At 40.6% G+C, this 19,811-nt stretch overlaps 1 protein-coding gene across 1 annotated transcript in view; it reads right to left on the minus strand.

Annotated features, from left to right (window-relative positions):
- LOC149429339 (rab GTPase-activating protein 1-like) overlaps positions 1-19,811 on the minus strand; it is a 187,338-nt gene that overhangs the window by 140,200 nt on the left and 27,327 nt on the right. Inside the window, exons 4-5 of the mRNA XM_089666607.1 lie at positions 15,465-15,590; positions 8,594-8,737 (exon numbers count right to left, since the gene is read on the minus strand). Coding sequence (XP_089522733.1) covers positions 8,594-8,737; positions 15,465-15,590 — 270 coding nt within the window. The remainder of the gene's footprint in view (positions 1-8,593; positions 8,738-15,464; positions 15,591-19,811) is intronic.

The following is a 19,811-nucleotide window of genomic DNA, read 5'->3' on the forward strand; positions in this document are numbered from 1 at the left end:
TCAGCCCATACCTAGGATATGGGATGACTGTTTACATTCTGCAGAGCTTGTGAATTAACTAAGAGAGCGCTCATTAGCACCCCTGCAGTTCATTTGGAACATCAGCTGCAAAGGCTGACAGTATTTGTAGTTCCATTCACGGGAAACTGTGAATGAATGACACGGCTATGTGGGTGGAGCTCCGCACGGCCACACTGATTTTAAATTGTGACCGCAGGTGCAGGGAGAAGATCCCTTACCCGCGGTCACAATGAGGGGGGATCAAGGGAAAGGTGGCAGCAACTGGAACATGTTACATATTCTACCCTAGATATGGGTGGAACATGTTCTGAAAGGTGAACTTAGCTTTTAAGCAAACTTCTTCAGCTCCTTCAGGTCTGAAAGGGGTTTTCTTTAGAAAGCTTCTTCAGCTCTTTTCATAGATGTTCTGAAGTGGATTCTATGATCTCTGAATCCTGTAGAATAGTCCGAAGTTTTGTTCTTAACTATTGTTGAGTGCTTTTAGTTGTGTATTTTGGTCATTATCCTTTTGGGAGGACCCATGACATGTGACTAAGACAGATCTTTCTGGCCCTGGGAAGTACATTTCTCTCCAGACTTCCACAATACTGTTGAAATGTCATTGTGGCTGCAAAGATCCAAGGAACCCCATGCCAGGAGCAGTAAAGGAGCCCCAAAACATAACTGAGCCTCCTCCATGTTTTACAGTAGACTTTGGTGTTCTTTTCATGAAAAGTTTCATTTTTTTGTCCGCGAATGCTGATGTGACTTGCCAAAAACCTCCAATTTTATCTCATCTGTCTAAAGGACAATCTTTCAAAAGTATTCTGACTTGTCAATATGCATGTTAGTAAATTACAGTCTCGATTTTTTTTATGTTTTTCTTTCATCAATGGAGTCCTCCTGGGTCTTCTTCCTTTGAGCCTGCTGTCGCTCAAAGAGTCATGGTTTGTGCCATCAGACATTGCGCTGCCCTGACCTTGTACTTCCTTTGAAGTTTTCCTTGGCTCTTTGTCTGCCATTCACACTCTCCTTCTATTCTGTATGGTGTCGATTTTCCTCTTCTGGCCACAACCAGAGAGGTTGACCACACTCCCAAGGACAACAAACTTCTTAAAAATATTCACAGCTGTATTCACTGGATTATTATGCTACTTGAAAATGGTCTTATTTCCTTTACCGTTGACATGATGATCTATAATTTCCTTTCCGATCTCCTCAGACAACTCTCTCCTTTGCTTTCTTTGGTCCATGTTCAGAGTGGAGCACACAATGATTTAAAACAATTTGACTATTTGTCTTAACTGATTACAAGACTTAATTATTATATTATTATACAGAATTTATATAGCGCCAACAGTTTGCTTAACACTTTACAAAATTAAGGTAGACATTACAATTACAATACAATTTGGTAGAAGAGGAAACAGAGGGCCCTGCTTAGAGCTTACAATCTAGGAGTACATATGTGATACTATTTATGGAAAATCACTATGATACTATTATTTATAGTCATTTCTAGGGGTGCCAATAATTTATCAATTTTCACAATTTCTTTGCTTTACTGTATGACATATTAAAAGCATGCAAGTATGCCAGAGACTATTGCTTTTAATTTAATACATTTTTTGAGGCTTGAAGCACTGTTTCAATTAGCTGTACTGGGATTTATGAAAAGCTTGCATAACCACTTAGCCTTTTTGGCACTTTTTGTTTACATGTAACAATCAGTATTTTTTGCTAGAAAATTTCTTAGAACACACAAACAGTATATATTTTTTTAAAGCAGAGGCCTCAGAGAACAATACATAACCCAATGTTTGGTAAAATATAAAAAATTATGTTACACTGAGTAAATAGATACCAAACATGTCACGCTTTAAAATTGCACACGCCCATGCAATAGCGAGAAACTACGTCAATTTTATTATCCATAGGCAACTCTTTAAAAGCCTTTACAGGTTACCACTTTAGATTTACACAGGAGGTTTGGTGCTAGAATTACGGCCCGTGATCTGACATTTGCGGTGGTACTTCACGTGTGGGACGATCGCTGTTTAAGTGCGTGCAGTAAAGGCACATGTATTCACCTTTGTGCGCAAGCATGGTTAAATGGGGGTGCTTTAAATTTACTTATTTATTTTAAGTTTTACACTTTCACTTTAAATTTATTTTTTGATCACTTTTATTGCTGTCATGTCACATTAAGCATCCCTTTTGACAGCAATAGGCAGTGACAGGTACACTTTATAGAGAGATCTGGTGTATACATGACCCTAGATCCCTCCTCTGCCTTTAAAAGCATTTGATCACACCAAGATCGGTGTGATCAAATGCTTTTCATTTTTTTAAAATGGCGCTGTTAACATTGAGGGAAACTGGAAGTAATGTGTGCTCATTGGTTCCGATTGCCTATATCATAGAGGGGAACAGAGTAGTTTTTGTTTGCCTCTATAATCAGCTGGCGGAAGCACCCGCTGGTTGATTGGGTGTCCCGTTGGGACTGGACAGCTCAATAAAGCCACAGAAGGTGGCAGGGATGTGGGGAGGTTACCTCCAGCTGCTTGTAAAAGCGATCCAGCGGCTAGTTAGAAGAGAGCCAACCACTGGCTATATAAAAATACTGGTATAATGCCTGCTGCTGCAGTTGCTGGTCTGCAAATGGATAATAAGGTATCTCTCTGTATCTGTTTGTTCGATATAACCTTTCTAAAAGTGATCCCTGACTTTTCAAAAAAAAAAAAAAAAACCTCCAACTTCTGGAGTATGCAGCAACACCCCTAATACTCATCAACCCCATATGATAATGCCCTGTTCCGGAGCAACCCATCACCAAGTCAAAAAATTTGCACATTGTAGAAATTTGGAACAAACTTCCACCTTATGTTTCTCCATTATACAGCTTTTAGTAGTGCATGTATACCAAATTGTAATTTTAATTGACTAATGTTATTCATTTTTTTCTCTATTCATGAATAGGAGATAAACCTAATAGAATTACACAATGAAAACAGTCTTTAATTTTCTCAACTTTATTTTTAAAAAGGGATTAAAAAAAAAGCGCACTTTAATTGTCTTAGCAACAGTAATTGCATACGAGAAATGTGGATTACCTGTGACAAATCTAATTTTACATATTTAATGCTGCACATAGTGTAGGTAAACATATTTGCTTCTGTGTTCCACATGAATGTATTCGTGTTCCAGGATCTGAGGCAGACAAGGATAATTCAAGGAAAGAAGCAATGGAGATGATTTCTTTGAAAATCCTTTGCTTAACCGTCAGCTGAAATTCATGTTGCAGAAGGAAGGTATGTGGAAATAATTTATGGGTTCTGCAATTCACCACAAGGAAAGGGAACGAAATTTATGAACCAGATAATTTATAACTAGTTAATGTCAAAATGAAGCTTCAGATTAAACCAAAGCTTTAAAACCGCATAATGGATGTTTCTACCAACTCCCCCACCACTGGCTGAGGCCACAATATCCAATTTGTCTATGGCTCTAGAGACCTACATTTTAAAAAGACCCTGTCTCAAGACCAGTCATTTAAACAAAGAATGTATTTGTGCTGGTGCGTATAAGGTGATGACGCGGCTCCAAGCTGGAGCTCAATAATCACCTCACCAGTATGAAAGGGGGAGCGGTGTCCTCAAACGTCTCCAGTTATGTGGGCGCAATAGTGAAAAGGAGGTCGTTCTAACCACTTGTGGAGTTCTATATAAAGATGGCCTCAGCGGTCGCTCCGGCCACGCCCTCTGATGTATTTCACCCTGCCCACTAGGGCTTGGTCACAGAGGAGGGAAAGACATTGGGCACCAGGCATTATATGTGCATCATTGGCCATGAGATAAGTGAAAATCCACAGATGTATGCCAATAGAAAAAGATAATGAGTGTAACAAATGCAAGTGAGTAAAAAGGGCAAAAAAAGGTAGAGAGAAAATTAAAAAAAAGTAATAAAAATGAAAAAAAAAAATTAACTTTAATAGAAAAATAATGTTAAAAACAATAAAAAAAAACAAAAAGGGGAAAAAAGGGAATATAATGTATAAGTAATAAAAATAAAATAAAAAATAGAAGGAACTGAAAACTTCTAATGTACATGGATATTAAAGAACATAAGTGATGATACAGGTGCAAAAGTGTGCAATGTATTTAGAAAAAAATAACTGTATAAGTGTATGTAAAAAAAGTGAAAAAATAAAAAATGAGTATAAAAAATCCTGTGTAGTGTGGAAAATGAAAAAATGAGAAAATTAAAAATAAAAAAAAATGATGATGAAAAAAAAACAATAGTAAGAAAATGTAAAGAAAAATATAAACTAAACCTACAAACTAGGAATTTCAGGATTATTGTCCTAATCAGGGACATTATATGGGATATATATTTATATATACACATATATACACACATACACACATATATATATACACACACACACATATATATATATATATATATATATATATACACACACACACACACACACACACACACACACACACATATATATGAAGAAACAAGACAAGAAGAGGAAAATTGAACAAATAGTAAGGAATAATGGTAAGCAATGACAATTGGAAGTTACTTATTCATAATAGTGGGTGACATCCCGTTAAAAATTCAGTCCTTTGGGGATTCGTGTCTCGGGTTTAAAGATCCAGAATACTTCTCTTTTGCAGAGAAGGAAAAACCGTTCACTGCCTCTGCTATAAATATCTATACATTCAATAACTTGTATCCTGAAAGAGATGGTGTCAGAATTATGGTACCATTTGAAATGTCTTGAAATATTGGTCTCTAATGTTTGACAAGTGATCACGCATCCTATCACACACAGTAGTTCGACCTATGTATTGTATATTACATTTACGGCAGGTGATCACATAGATGACATATTGTGTTTGGCAGTTAGTAAGTTGTTTAATGGTGCAATTTCTTCCATTTGCACAAGACATAATGGTGTGTGAGTCCCTGGCGAATCGACAACTGGAGCAGCAAGTAGCATTACGTTTGAAAAAGCCTGTTTTATCTAACCAAGTGTGTTTGGGTTGATTAGAATAAAACATGCTTGGAGAAATCATATTGCCAATAATTTTCGCTCTTCTCGCCACAAACTTCACCTTTTCAGATAATAAGGCCTTATAATCCGGATCACCATATAACGGTATACACGTGCTGTACCGTGTTGAAAAAATCAAAGACATGATAGCTGCTTCCTTCTTCTTGGGAATGGATCCTCTCTGCTTAAGGAGGGATTCTCTAGATGTACTCTTAACCTGTTGGTAAGCATCATTCACTTTGTATTTGTTGTACCCCTGTTCTAGAGACATGTTTTTCATCCGTTGCGCGTCCACTTCAAAATCCTCTGTAGGAGAACAATTTCTCTTTAGATGTGTGAACTGACCTTTCGGGTAGCCTGTATCACATGATAGGGATGGCAACGATTATATTTGATGGAATGGTGGGATACTGGTTAAACGGAGCCTGGCGGAGCTTTTTATAATGACTGTATACAAGATCTTCATTGTTATGTCAATATTATCCCTTTACAAGAAAAAGAGCTGGTGACAAGTTTCTTATCTGCTGCTGATGGTCGGTTGGTGGCTGTTGCTTCAGTCTATGAAAGCTTTTGTTGACTTCTCTTAAGAGGGTTACAGGGCTTCTAGTAAGCCTTTTGATTAATTGGTGATTTACACGTGGTGACTCCATCTACACGAGATTGGAGAAGAGGACCATTGATTTCCTTATCATTTCATGCGCTGGGTGGCAGTTATCTACATCTTATGGACTTTTTGTCATTTGTGTTTTGAATAATGTTTGCATTCACTATTTAGCGCTACACAATTTTTTATATGTTAACGATTATATTTGCATTTAATGTAAACCCTCCCTTTGTAAAACAACTCATTTAGTTTAAAATGGTAATTAAAGGCAAAACATTTGTGTATAGATATAAAAAAAAATATTATAAAAATATTTTTTATACGTGATTACATACCCTCTAAGCTCCTTGTGCAGCAAACAGAGAGCTGGGGGAGAAGAAACAGCAGGACACAGAACCTCCCAGTTAATGACTGAGGGGGGGGGGGGGGGGTCGGGGAGCAGAACATAAGACTGATCATTGTCGAAGAGCATACTGAGTTCTCAGCACAGCTAGAGAGCTCACCACAATGTGCTCCCATGCCAAGCATGGTCAGTTTTTAGTGGGAAAGCAGAAGGACTGGCAGGGACACCAGGGATGTCACACACAAAGGAAGCAATACAAAGAGAACAGGATACTTTTCATACAAATACATAGTACAGCAGGGACAGATCAGGAATATGAAATGTTGGGTTTAAGTACTTTTTAACATACAGATGTGCTCTAAAATTTGCATACCCTGGAGAATTAGTAATATACAGTATGTATCATTTAATAAAAAACCACGAGTGAGCAGGCAAAACACAGCTCTTTCATTTCCTATGAGACTTATATTTAACTGTATGTCATAACAGAATGGCACAATCATAAAAAAATAATGACAACAAGTAAACAAATTAAATGACCCCTGGTCAAAAGTCTCCCTACCCTTAGTTCTTAGTACTGTGTATTGCCCCCTTTAGCATCAATGACAGCGTACAGTTTTCTGTAATAGTTGTTTATGAGCCTGGGTTCACACTGATGCGGTTCAGAATTCACACCGGTTTCTGTGTGAATCCCGCACCGCATTACAATTGCACTCCGTTCATGCGAACTACTGCAGGTGTGTATGTTAAGTTAACAACACCCTGAAATCAGTTCGAAAAACACAGTGTGATGTGCAGAATCGGATCGCATGGGTGTGAATACCCAATGCGATCCGATTCTAGTGAGAACCAAAAAAAGGGTCCTGCACCTTTTTGGTGCAGATGTGGTGCGATTTGAGCCATACAAAATGAATGGCTCAAATCGCACTGCACAGAATTCACATGTGATTTGCACAGGAATGCGGTGTGGTTCCTGTGGAAATCACATGTGATATGCCGCACCGCAGAAGTGTGAACCCAGGCTGAGGCCCCGAATACTTGCATGTGTTAGAGCTGCCCATTCGTCTTGGCAAAATGCCTTCAGGTCATGCAAAGTCTTTGGGGAGATTTCAAACTTGTGGTTCATGTAAGACAACCAGAGTGGCTCAATGATATTAAGGTCAGGAGACTGAGATGGCCATTCCAGAACCTTCACCTTCTTCTATTGTAACCACTGGAGGGTCAACTTGGCTTAAGGTCATTGTCGTGCTGGAAAGTCAAAGAGCGTGCAATGCGCAGCTTCCATGCAGGAGAATGCAAATTGTCTGCCATATTTTCTGATAACATGCTGCATTCATCTTGCCATCCATTTTCACAAGACTCCCATTGCCTTTAGAACTCACATACACTCAAAACATCAGTGGGCCGTCACCATACTTCACAGTGGGGATGGTATTCTTCTTGCTCTTGACCCCTCTCCATACATAATGCTTATAGTTGTGACCATAAAGCTCTAGTTTGGTGATGTCACTCCAGAATAAAGTTTGCCAGAAGCTGTCAGGAATATTGTAACCAGACTGTTTTATGACATTTTTGTCTATTTTCCCATCACATACATTCCTGGAAAAACGGCACATCAATAGCGGGTGCTGTAGCGACTACCAGCTAGAACTGGAAACATCATAGGCAAACGTACATATCCGCCAGAATTCCATGGATCTCCAAATATGGTCCACATTGGTTTTTATTGCAAAGAGGATCACATCATAGAAGAAAGTGCAATGTTTCAAAACCACACAGGAACCCTTCATCAGGCATGTGAGGGAATATTGTAACCAAGCTTTTTTGTGGCCTTGGCGCAGTAAAGGCTTCTTTCTGAGAGCAAAACCATGCAGCTCCTTTTTATTCAAGTATTGTCATATTATGCTCCTTGAAACAACCACAATGTCTTTTTACAGAGCAGCCTGTATTTCTCTTAAGTTTACCTGTGGGTGTTTCTTTGCAACCCAAAAACAATTCTTCTGGCACTTTCGGTTGCAGTCTTTCTTGGTCTACCTGACCTTGGCTTGGTATCAAGAGATTCCTGAATTCTCTACTTCTTAATAAGTGATTGAACAGTACTGACTGGCATATTCAAGGCTTCGGATATCTTTTTATATCCCCTCCCATCTTTATAAAGATCCATTACCTTGGAACTTTGTGTTTTGATTGTGCCAGGACTCCAAAGCAAGCAAAATCCCATTCATTCTATGAATGGAAAAAACTGGTAACGAAGGAGGAGGAAACCTATCACATTACCTCTTCAAAGTCATGTAATAGCACCCTCTTTTCAGCTGCCAGTGGTCTATTCACTATACACTATTAACACCCCGCCCTTCCCCACCATTAGTGGTCAGTAATAGTGTGGTTAATGTCCCCTCCTGCACTGGTGCTTAGTGATAGTAGTAGTGCTATTAGCCCCCTACTGTAAACCACCCTCAAATGGACTTGCCTTTAAAGCTTTCCCCTAAGAGGCAGTATATACACAAAGAAACTTAGTAAATGTATTAATATTATATCAGTCCTTACTTAGGGCTGGCATAATTGTGTTGGCCCTTACCTCACAGAGCAGAAGATCCATGATGTGGAATACCATACAGAGAGGAAATTTGGCTGTAAAAAGGCTCAAGAACCACTGCGAGGCATACATGTGTGCTTCCAGGTTCAGTGACATGAAATGGGAGTAAAGATCTGGTAGAAGATCCTGTCAATGAGAAACAAAGCATATTATAGAAAAAAAAATTACTGGCCTCCAAAAAAATGATTATTATACTCAGTCTGGTATATAGTTACTGGAGCTACAAATAGGGTTAAGAAATGAGTAAATGGCCGCACACCACCCCAGAGCTGATGCAAAACAGAATCTTTACTACACAACTGGACAAGCAAGCAGTATAGGACAAACTGTTCAGGAGTATCACACTCAATGTGTATATTCATAACCCACCCAGAATTGCAGTTATGTGTCTCACCAAATGTCTCATACAAATACTGTATCTGCTGACTTTTAATATATGGACACTTACCTAGTTCTTCACTAGCCTGCGGTTTCCTGGTGCCGGCATTGCGAGTAATGGAGACTGGAAGTGAAGCCCTTGTGGCTTCACTGCCAGTTTCCTACTGCAAATGCATGAGTTGTGCTGTGCTTTGTGATTGGTCCCGTAGTCTTCTGGAACCTGTGATGTGTCCCAGAAGACTTTGGAGGGACGGAGGGGGGTGAACTTCCGGCTCAGATCACCACAGTACAAAACCAGGTACCTGCTGCACACTCCAAAAAAGTGCCAAATGTGGAAGTGGAGGGGGGGAGGAAGCGTGCAAACAAGCACAGCTTCCCCTTTTGGATGGATCTCCACTTTAGGATTTGACAATAAAACCTGGAGGCTGATTGGTTACAATGCAGAGCTGCACCAGATTTTGCACACTCCAGTTTTAATAAATCAACCCCTATATGCCCAAAAGTTTGTAGACATCTGATCATCACACATAAATGAGCTTGATGGCCATTCAGTTCCAGAAATCACAGGATTTTAGGTTGACCCCCTTTTCTATGTTGGAGTCTATAAAAACTTAGTTTTTCTAGGAAAGCTTTCCACAAGATTTTGGAGCATGTCTGTGGGAAGTTGTGCCTTTCCACTCAAAAAAGCATTTGCCCAGGCAGGTATTGATTTTGGACAAGAGGACCTGGCTTCCAATCAGCATTCTAATTCATTCCAAAAGTGTTCAGTAGGGATGAGATCATGGCTCTATGCAAACCCCTTACGTTCTCCTACACTAAATTCATCAAACCATGTCTTTATGGGCATTTGTTTGTGCACTAAAGGCAAAAAGAACTGGGTTCCATTCAGCGTTCCAATTTATCCCAAAGGAAAGTGTTCATTAAGGTTGAGGTCAAGGCTCTGAGCAGTCCACACCAAACCCAGCTTTCTATACAGAAGCACAGCCACGCTGGAACGGAGAAGGACCTTTCCCTTACTGTTGTCACAAGGAGCACAATTACCTAACACGAATGTCTTTTTATGCTGCATTATCCTTCAGTGAACTCAATAATTGAGAGATATATTGGTCAGGTGTCCACAAGTATTTGGCTATTTACCATGCAGCGTATCAATATATTTAATCAAATAATAAAATAAACAATATAACTGGGCAGCACAGTGGCTAAATGGTTAGCACTTCTCCCTGGCAGTGCTAGGGTCGTTGGTTTGAATCCCAGCCACGGCACCACCTGCCTGGAGTTTGTATGTTCTCCCTGTGCCTACGTGGGTTTCCTCCGGGAACTCCGGTTTCCTGCTACACTCCAAAGACATGCTGGTAGGTTAATTGGATTCTGTCTAAATTGGCCATAGTATGTTCTTTATTATATATTTTATAAATTTTCTTTAGAAAAAGAGACAATACAAACAATAATATCACATCAAATATATCAAATACACCCTCTTTCCCCTCCATTTTCTCCCCCCCCCCCCCCGATCCTCTTCTCCTCTCCCCACCCTTACAAAAAAAAACCCATGTCCATTCCTGTCTTAACTTCTCTTTCCCTTTCTGTATACCAACCTATTTCTATTTTTATCTGTTTAATCATGTCAATTCTCCAACTTAATTACCAAATCACCCCTCATTTTAACGTATTTTCCTAATGTTTTAAAATCACACCACCCTCTCCATTTTTCTCTAAACACTTCAACTTCATCCTCCTCAATATAACACAACTCCTCCATCTTATTAATATACTCAATTCTATCTATCCAATCCTTCATTGTTGGGGATCCTGGGCTTGCCAACATTTGGGAATCAAGTCCTTTGCTGCACTCAGTATGTCCCTAGTATGTGTATGTATGAATGTGAGTTAGGGACCTTAGATTGTACACCCCTTGAGGGTTAGGAACTGATGTGAATTTACTATATATATATATATATACACACACACAGTTGCAAGAAAAAGTATGTGAACCCCTTGGGATTACGTGGAGTTTTGCATGAATTGGGCATAAAATGTGCTCTGAATGTCATCTAAGTCACAATAGAAGAACACAGTCTGCTGAACATAATACTACACAAACATTAGATGTTGTCATGGTTTAATTGCACATAACATGTAAACATTCACAGTGCAGGGAGGAAAAAGTATGTGAGGCCCTAGCTTAATGACTTCTCCCAGAGCTAATTGGAGCCAGGAGTGAGCCAACCTTGACTCCAATCAGTGTGATGATATTGGATGTGTTGCTGACAGCTGTCCTGCCCTTAAAAAACACACACCTGTTTTGGGTTTACTGGTTTCAAGAAGCACGGTCTGATGTGAACCATGCCTCGCAGAAAAGAGCTCTCAGAAGACCTATGATCAAGAATTGTTGACTTGCATGAAGCTCGAAAGGGTTACAAAAGTATCTCCAAAAGCCTTGATGTTCATGTGTCCACGGTAAGACAGACTGTCTACAAATGGAGAAAGTTTAGCACTGTTACTACTCTCCCTAGGCGTGGTCGTCCTGTAAAAATGACTGCAAGAGCACAGCGCAGAATGCTGCATGAGGTAAAATAGAATCCCAGAGTGTCAGCTAAAGACCTACAGAAATCTCTGGCACATGCTAACATTTTTGTTGACATCTACAATAAGGGAAACATTAAACAAGAATGGAGTACATGGGAGGACACCACAGAGGAAGCCATTGCTGTCCAAAAAGAATATTGCAGCACGTTTGAAGTTTGCAAAAGAGCACCTGGATGTTCCACAGCACTACTGGCAAAATATACTGTGGACAGATGAAACCAAGATTGAGTTGTTTGGGAAGAACACACAACACTATGTGTGGAGAAAAAAAGGCACAGCACACCAACATCAAAACCTCATCCCCACTGTGAAACATGGCGGAGGGAGCATCATGGTTTGGGGCTGCTTTGCTGCCTCAGGGCCTGGACGGATTGTTGTCATTGATGGGAAAATGAATTCCAGAGTTTATCAAGACATTTTGCAGGAAAACGTACGACCATCTGTCCGCCAACTGAAGCTGCGCAGAGGATGGGTGATGCAACAGGACAATGACCCGAAGCATACAAGTAATCCAACAAAACAATGGGTGCAACAGCACAGAATACGCCTTCTGGAGTGGCCCAGTCAGAGTCCTGACCTCAACCCGATTGAAATGCTGTGGCATGACCTTAAGAGAGCGATTCACACCAGACATCCCAAGAATATTGCTACACTGAAACAGTTTTGTGAAGAGGAGTGGTCCAAAATTACTCCAGATCGTTGTGCAGGTCTGATCTGCAACTACAGGAAACGTTTGGTTGAGGTTATTGCTGCCAAAGGAGGGTCAACCAGTTATTAAGTGCAAAGGTTCACATACTTTTTCCTCCCTGCACTGTGAATGTTTACATGTTATGTGCAATTAAACCATGGCAACATCTAATGTTTGTGTAGCATTATGTTCAGCAGACTGTGTTCTTCTATTGTTGTGACTTAGATGACGTTCAGAGCATATTTTATGCCCAATTCATGCAAAACACCACGTAATCCCAAGGGTTTCACATACTTTTTCTTGCAACTGTATAAAGTTCTGCGTAAATTGACGGCACTCTATAAGTATCAGAAATAAATAGATAAATTAAATAAACCGCGTTCATTTAGGCAGTGAAAGTCACAGACAGTAATAGGATATGACATTCCCTAGTCTGCAGCCTTGTATAAAAACCTCTGCTCGTCTCACAATAACACAATGCCAGATTAAGGAATCCAAGCCCTGCTGCTTTCTATCTGGCTTGTGCAACTTAAAGAAATCCAGGAGTAAACATTGGCAGCACAGAAGAGAAATCCATGCTGGAAAATATCAACAGTGACATCCAGGCTGTTTATTATGCAGAATGAGAGCGAAGGGAAACAGATGGCCATTCCTTTAAGGAAAGGTTTAGAGTAATATTGACAGCAGCATTAGTGGGGCCGTGTGCCTGCATATGGATACACAAATATTTAGTAAACACTCATGTGAATAGGTAATAATACCTGTTATAAATTTGGCATGGTTCTTCCCTCTAGGTACATTACTTGCAATATATCGCTTTGTGACCACTACATTAAATAGAAATAGTTATAAATCTCAATGCAAGTAATGCATTAAAAGATTAAAATGTAATCTACTTCTAGAACATTTTATTAATAGCAGCTAAATAAAAGGTTATATAGGGAGGTGAAAGGGAAGGGTAGAGGAGCTGGGCCAGCACAGACACCAGCTGGATACTTCCAGAAGAGAAGAGGGCTATGATGTGCAAGGAAATTGAGTAGTTACATTTCCTAGCAACTTTAAAGGCAATTGCGCGTCAATACAAAAAAATTTACAAAAAGGAGAAGCACAGCAAGTAAGCATTGAAAGTGCTTGCTGCTTCTGTTATTTTATCTGAAATGTTGAAAGTGTTACTAAACACACAACAGTAAAATCAGTCTGTATATGCAGTAAAACATGCTGGAATACTCACTGTGGAACCTAAGGGGTTAATCCTCTGCATTGTGTAAAAAGGCTGTTTGATCCTGTCTTCTCTTATCCTCCCCTTCTTCCAGTGCCCCCCTCTTATATCCTGATAAGACATATCATGTGGAGACACTCTGCACATGCTCAGTGTGGTGTGTATTGCTAGAGGGTTTTTTTTTTTCTTGGGAGACTGCATGTGATCAGCACATGGCCAATCAACACAGTCTAGACAGAGATCAAGGGTTCTGCATCCTCCTAGAGAAAAATAAAAACTCCTCCTAAAAGCTTTAACCAGTGCTCAGCTGGACACTGATAAAAGTCACAAGACTGCTCTAATTGCTGATAAGCAAAGGTATTTAGCAATTTATAATAATTAAAATAATTGCATTTCCATGTTGTGTGTACTGTGAGAGACCAGATATAGTGATTGTAAGGTCTTGGGTTTAGTAACACTAAGTTGGTGACAGGGTCTCTTTAAATTGTTACTAAACCCAGGACCCTGTATTCACTATATCTGGTCTCCCACAGTACACAGAACATGGAAGCGCAGTTATCTTAGTAAATATAAACTGCTAAATACATTTTCTCATCAGCAGTAAGAGCAGTCTTGTGACTTCAGCAGAGCACTGGTTAAAGCTTGTAGGAGGAGTTTTCTTTCTGCTCTAGAAGGATGCAAAACCCCTGACTCTGTCTGGACAGTGCTGCTTGGCCCTGTGCTGATCACATGCACTCTCCCAAGAAGAAAAAAAAAAAAACCTCTCTAGCAATACACACTAAACTGAGCATGTTCATGTAGCTACAGTTTCAGCTGGCTTTATCAGGTGGACAATTGATCAAGAGGAGGGGCAGAGAAAACAGGATCAATTGGCGTTTTTCCACAATGCAGAGGATTAACCCCTTAGGTTCCACAGTGAGTATAACAAGCACGCCTTACTGCATATACAGACTGATTTTACTGCTGTGGGTTTAGTAGCACTTTAAAGTAAACCAGTAGTTATTAAAGTGACAATCAACTGTCGGACATGGTTACTGCTAATCCAGCTTTGTTGGGAACATACCCAGCATTTATACCCAGACAGGTAACTCAATCACCTTGATCCAATAACTATTTTGTTATGAAATGAGTCAAGGAAAAAGCAGATTGCCAAAAAATATTACATCTTGACCTTACAATTGGTGGACTTTTTTGTGCAAAGCATTTCAAGCCTTTCAGGACTGACAAGGTTGCTGAAATTTTGTATTTGCAAACAAAACTCTTGTGTTTTTGGCAAGTACTGTATGGACCCATTCTTTTTCTTCATATATTGGACTTTGTAGCCAGACAAGGCCGAGGTGTCGGCGGCATGCCATAGATCAGAGGTCTCCAAACTGCGACCTGGGGGTGTGGCCTTTTGCTTGATTTTATGTAGCCCACAGAGCACTATTTTATTCCACTGGTAACAACAATGGGGTATGATTTCCCTCACTGACACCAACAATGGGGTATGATTTCCCCCACTGACACCAACAATGGGGCATTATTTCCCCCCCCTGACACCAACAATGGGGCATTATTTCCCTCACTAATACCAACAATGGGGTATGATTTCCCCCACTGACACCAACAATGGGGCACAATTCCTCCCAATGACACCAACAATGGGGGCCAATGACACCAGTGATGGGACACAATTCCTCCCACTGATGACAAAGACAGGGCATTGTTTATTCACAATGGCTGCAGTCCGCCCCCTTTGTCTGAAGGTCCATAAACTGGCCCTTTGTTTAAAAAGGTTTGGAGACCCCTGCCATAGATGGAAGTGGGCTGGACCCCCTAATAGCAGCAAATCCTTTGTTATTTAATGACACCAGGTATCAATCCACCTTAACAACTTAGGACATTTAATGCAAAAAAAAAATTTATTGGAGGGGATAACGAGACAAAAAAAAAGGAGGGGGGGGGGGCTCGGAGTTGGACTTTAATACAAAACTCACTTGCAGGAGACGTTCAAGCTGGTAAAACTTGCAATGAAGATCTTCAAAGTTATTCTTGTAAAGGTTTCTGAACTGGTAGTCGTACATAATCCGGACCAGCACACAGAACGCCTGCTCCTCTGGCATCTGCACAAAAACAGGAAGAAAAAGAACAAAGGTCAGTCATTATTGCTAGCGATCCCTGGGGCACTGATATTGTCGAACAATACGTACAATCCACTGTTCTTGTGCCTTGATTGTGCAACTGACAACACACACGACTAAAAATGTACAAATCAAAAATGAAGACATTCACAGTGCCTTATCCAGTCATATACAAGCAAAAAACACACAGTCCAGCACCAAAAGCAATAGAAAAAAGACAATTGCACCTTTGGTATGACTGCAGCCTCCCTGGTCTGATACCAATGATATGACTGTGTTTATCAAAATACTTGGACCAACTCTTACCCCTCCTCAGACATAAAGCTTATAAAACTGTACAATCCTGGGAAATCCAGGCTAAATTACACATACTTCAATTACTATACTAAACATACAAGCCCAGTGCAATATTTACTAGTGGTGCACTAAAATGAAGATGCCGGTACCGAAACCTGAAACAGACAGTTTAAAAAAATTTTTTTTCTTAATTTGATTAATGTGGCTGGCGTTTTTGCATTGAAGTCAATGGGACACGATGTTGCACTGAAGTCACTATGGGGCCGCGACTCTGCCTGAGAGTCTCTGGGGACGCGACTCTGCCTGAGAGTCTCTGGGGACGCGACTCTGCCTGAGAGTCTCTGGGGACGCGACTCTGCCTGAGAGTCTCTGGGGACGCGACTCTGCCTGAGAGTCTCTGGGGACGCGACTCTGCCTGAGAGTCTCTGGGGACGCGACTCTGCCTCTAAGTCTCTAGCAATACCCACCAGAGCATGTTCAAGCTTGCCACTGCTGCTCTGTACTATGGCAGATGGATTGGGGACAGTAGAAGGAGAGGATCAGAAAAGGCTCAAACAGCCTTTTTACACAATGCGGAGGCTTAACCCCTTAAATTCTTCAGTGAGTATAACAAGCATGCTTTACTGCATATACAGACTGATTTTACTGTTGTGGGTTTAGGAACACTTTAATTTAATAAATCTACACAAGGTATCATGCTATTTGGAGCCCTTTTTCTGTTTATTTCCTGCAGTGTGGGGAGGGTACAGCTACCATTCTTAGGGATTGGGGATGGTGTAAAGCTTCAGTGGGCAGGAGTTTTCTTGATGGAAAAAAGCAAATATTGACCTCTGTGCACGTGAGGTCCTACTGTCAGGTGAGTGTGTACCCCGAGAGTGCTTGCTGGTGATTGTTGTGCATTACACACTTGAATTTTTTTGCACAGACTTCACTTCACATATCTCTCCATACACCAAAAGGCTGATTTCTAGGGTACCTTTACTGGCCAATGTTACGTCGCCAAGATGATTTTGGTTGCATGTTAGTCCAGTTCAGAGAATACTAGGTTCTGAGGTCTGCTCTATTATAAGTGAAAAGTCAGCAATGTCACGTGCCATATTTGTGTATTTACAAATTAATTTTAAAGCAACAAGTTGACGTTAATTCTCCCTCCCCTATAGCACATACACCCCTTTCCTTCACTCCCCTGCCACTCCATTCAGCTGCGAGAAGCAACCCTGTGGATACTAAAACTCACTCAAGGCATAGCTTACACATGACTATGAATTCTCCCGATGTGAAAGCACAGGTGCTTAGTGACTGGCCCAGCCCAGTCACATGGAAGGAGTCCATACCCAGAAGTACCAGGTATTTCCTTTGCCTCCAGCAATAAGGGAAACAGTTGAATATGTGCTGCTGGGGAGGGGGGGGGGATTAAAGAAAAGCTCAGGTTTGCTTTGGATGATCAAATGTTGCAATCCACCCTAACAAAAGCTAAAGAAACTAACACCACTGTAATTTGCTTTGTACTCCAAGAACGTCTGTTGCTGCCACTTTCTTTTTCCATTTTATTTTTAGATCTGATCATCTCTTTAGATAAAAGTACAGACAAGAAAATAATAAGAGAGGGCAGCCCAGACAACACGATGTCTCTGCCTGTGTGTTCATTGTCTCCTCTGCTGATTGTGTTCAGGAAAAGCCGGTTGAATCTCTTAACAACCTTAACACAAAGAAAGAAACATTTAGAGTGTGGCAAGCACAAGGGCAGGCAGGGGTTGCTCCTTGCCTCTCTCATCACACAGACATCGTGACAACAATTTCAGAAAGAAAAAAAAAATATTTACTGGGTGTCACCCCAGGTGGCCTGATCTGTAAAGTATTTGAAAAACACAATCAAAGCAATAGCTTTCCAGGAAGCAGCTGTGAGAAAGGCCAATTCGCTTTCTAGAAGACTTAGAAATATTTGTTCAGTGCTGCAAACTGCTGATTAATGGGGGTACAGAGCAGGGTGACCCCCATTGGTACAAACACCTGGGCACTGGCAAGATTATTCTCTTCTGAGCTGAAAAGAAAACGTCCTTTAACAGTACTGTAGTTTGCAGTTAGATATTTACAAAAGAAAGACAAAAATGTGGAAATCACATAGTAGGAAAAATAAATCCCTGCAAGAGTCTCTGACCACTTAGTGGAATAACAAAAATAATGAATACAAACAATTAGACTGAAGCTTTTCTTTTTTTAAATGAAAAATGTAAGAAAAGAATCTGACAGTACATGTTCCACATATATTCAAAGCTAAATGATTTTTGTTCCCCTTTGGACATGGTAGAAAATGGTTAAAACCCTGCCATCTTTGCCCCATTTGAGAGATTTCTCTTCATATCCTGTCCTGTAGACACAACAGGAAGTCAGAGGAAATCTCTTAAAAGGATCACCAGAAGTAATAGAACATTTCTCTTTTATTTCAGTTTCACTGATAACTCCAGTTGTCAAAGATGATTGGACAACAAGAAAACGTGAATTTCTCTAAAAGGGATACAGACAGCATTAAAAAGCTTACAGGGGTCTAATCCTTTCCTACTACATCTAAAGATGGCCACACATTGGTCCGTTTTTTTATTCAACCAGCAAGTTGAACAAAATCAAAATAGCCTGATTCCCCCATCCACACATTCACTGTGGATGCTGGAATCTTCCCCGATCTGTCATTGTATTTTGACAGCGTGACTCCCCTGCCGTCAGAATACACAGATCAGCATTGTATCCTACTGCCTGCGCCACTGATCGAGCAAAAACATACTGCCGGGGTGGTTAAACAGAAGTAAATCTGTAGATTGACTTCTGTTCAACCACAGTGGCCACACATTGTTTGAAATTTGTCCCTGCTAAACTGGCCGAACTTCCATCCATGTAAGACCAGCTTTAAATAAAAAGAAAATGATAGCTTTAGATATACTTTAATGAGCTTTTCTCGGTAAGAAACAAACCTAACTTCAGATTTTCATGGCTGCTGTAAAGCTGAATTACTTTATATTCTAATGGAAAGATATCAGCCTTATGATTCCCAGCTCCACCCGACCGTTGTAGTCATTATATAGCAAAATGATGGTGTTAGGCTCCTCCAGTGGATTCTTCATAGTGGGTAATAAATAACTGGCAGATTCAGTTGGAAGAGATGGCCACCCAGTAGCATAGCTATACATTAATAGTTGAAACACAGAAAATTATGCAGAGGTTGCTAACCCAAGAGGTGCTGACACAGGATCCCCCCACAGCAGAGTCGCACAGGACAATCCAATGTATGTCCCATCTGGTTAAGTATCAATGCACTCTGGACTTAAGTGAACAAAATTCTTCCAGCTGTACACATTTAAAGCAGAACTAAACACATCAATTTCAAAGAAAGCCATTAATGATAACTGTCACAGTTGCTTGTGCTCTCAACCGATCTGTCAAACCATGGTGTCATACCTGATCACATGTGCAGCACAATGGCAAATGGAGACCAAACAAAGGTTAGGATGGCAGCTTCATTGGCTATACAGAATAGGAGGGTTTAGTTCCACTTTAAAGTGATATTAAAGGCAATTTAGAAAAATAAATAACAAACATGTTATACTTACCTTCTCTGTGCAGTGGTTTTGCACAGAGCAGTCCCAATCCTCCTCTTCTCGGGTCCCCCGTGGATGCTCATGGCCCCAACCCTCCTGCCGAGTGCCCTCAGAGCAAGGAGCTTGCTATGGAGGCACCCAAGCAGGATCGCTCTTGAGCTGATGCTCTGTGTGTCCATTCATACATAGAGCTGCAGATCGACCCTTCCCCCTCTCTCTCCTCATTGGATCACTGGCTATGTCTGAAAGCAGTGGGATCCAGGGCTCTTATGCACATCACTGGATCACTGGAGTTCAGATAATTATTAGGGGGGCT

Source organism: Staurois parvus, unplaced genomic scaffold (genome assembly GCF_062004578.1).
Source record: "Staurois parvus isolate SC_StPar_1 unplaced genomic scaffold, SC_StPar_1.0 ptg002753l, whole genome shotgun sequence".
Taxonomy (NCBI): Eukaryota; Metazoa; Chordata; class Amphibia; order Anura; family Ranidae; genus Staurois; species Staurois parvus.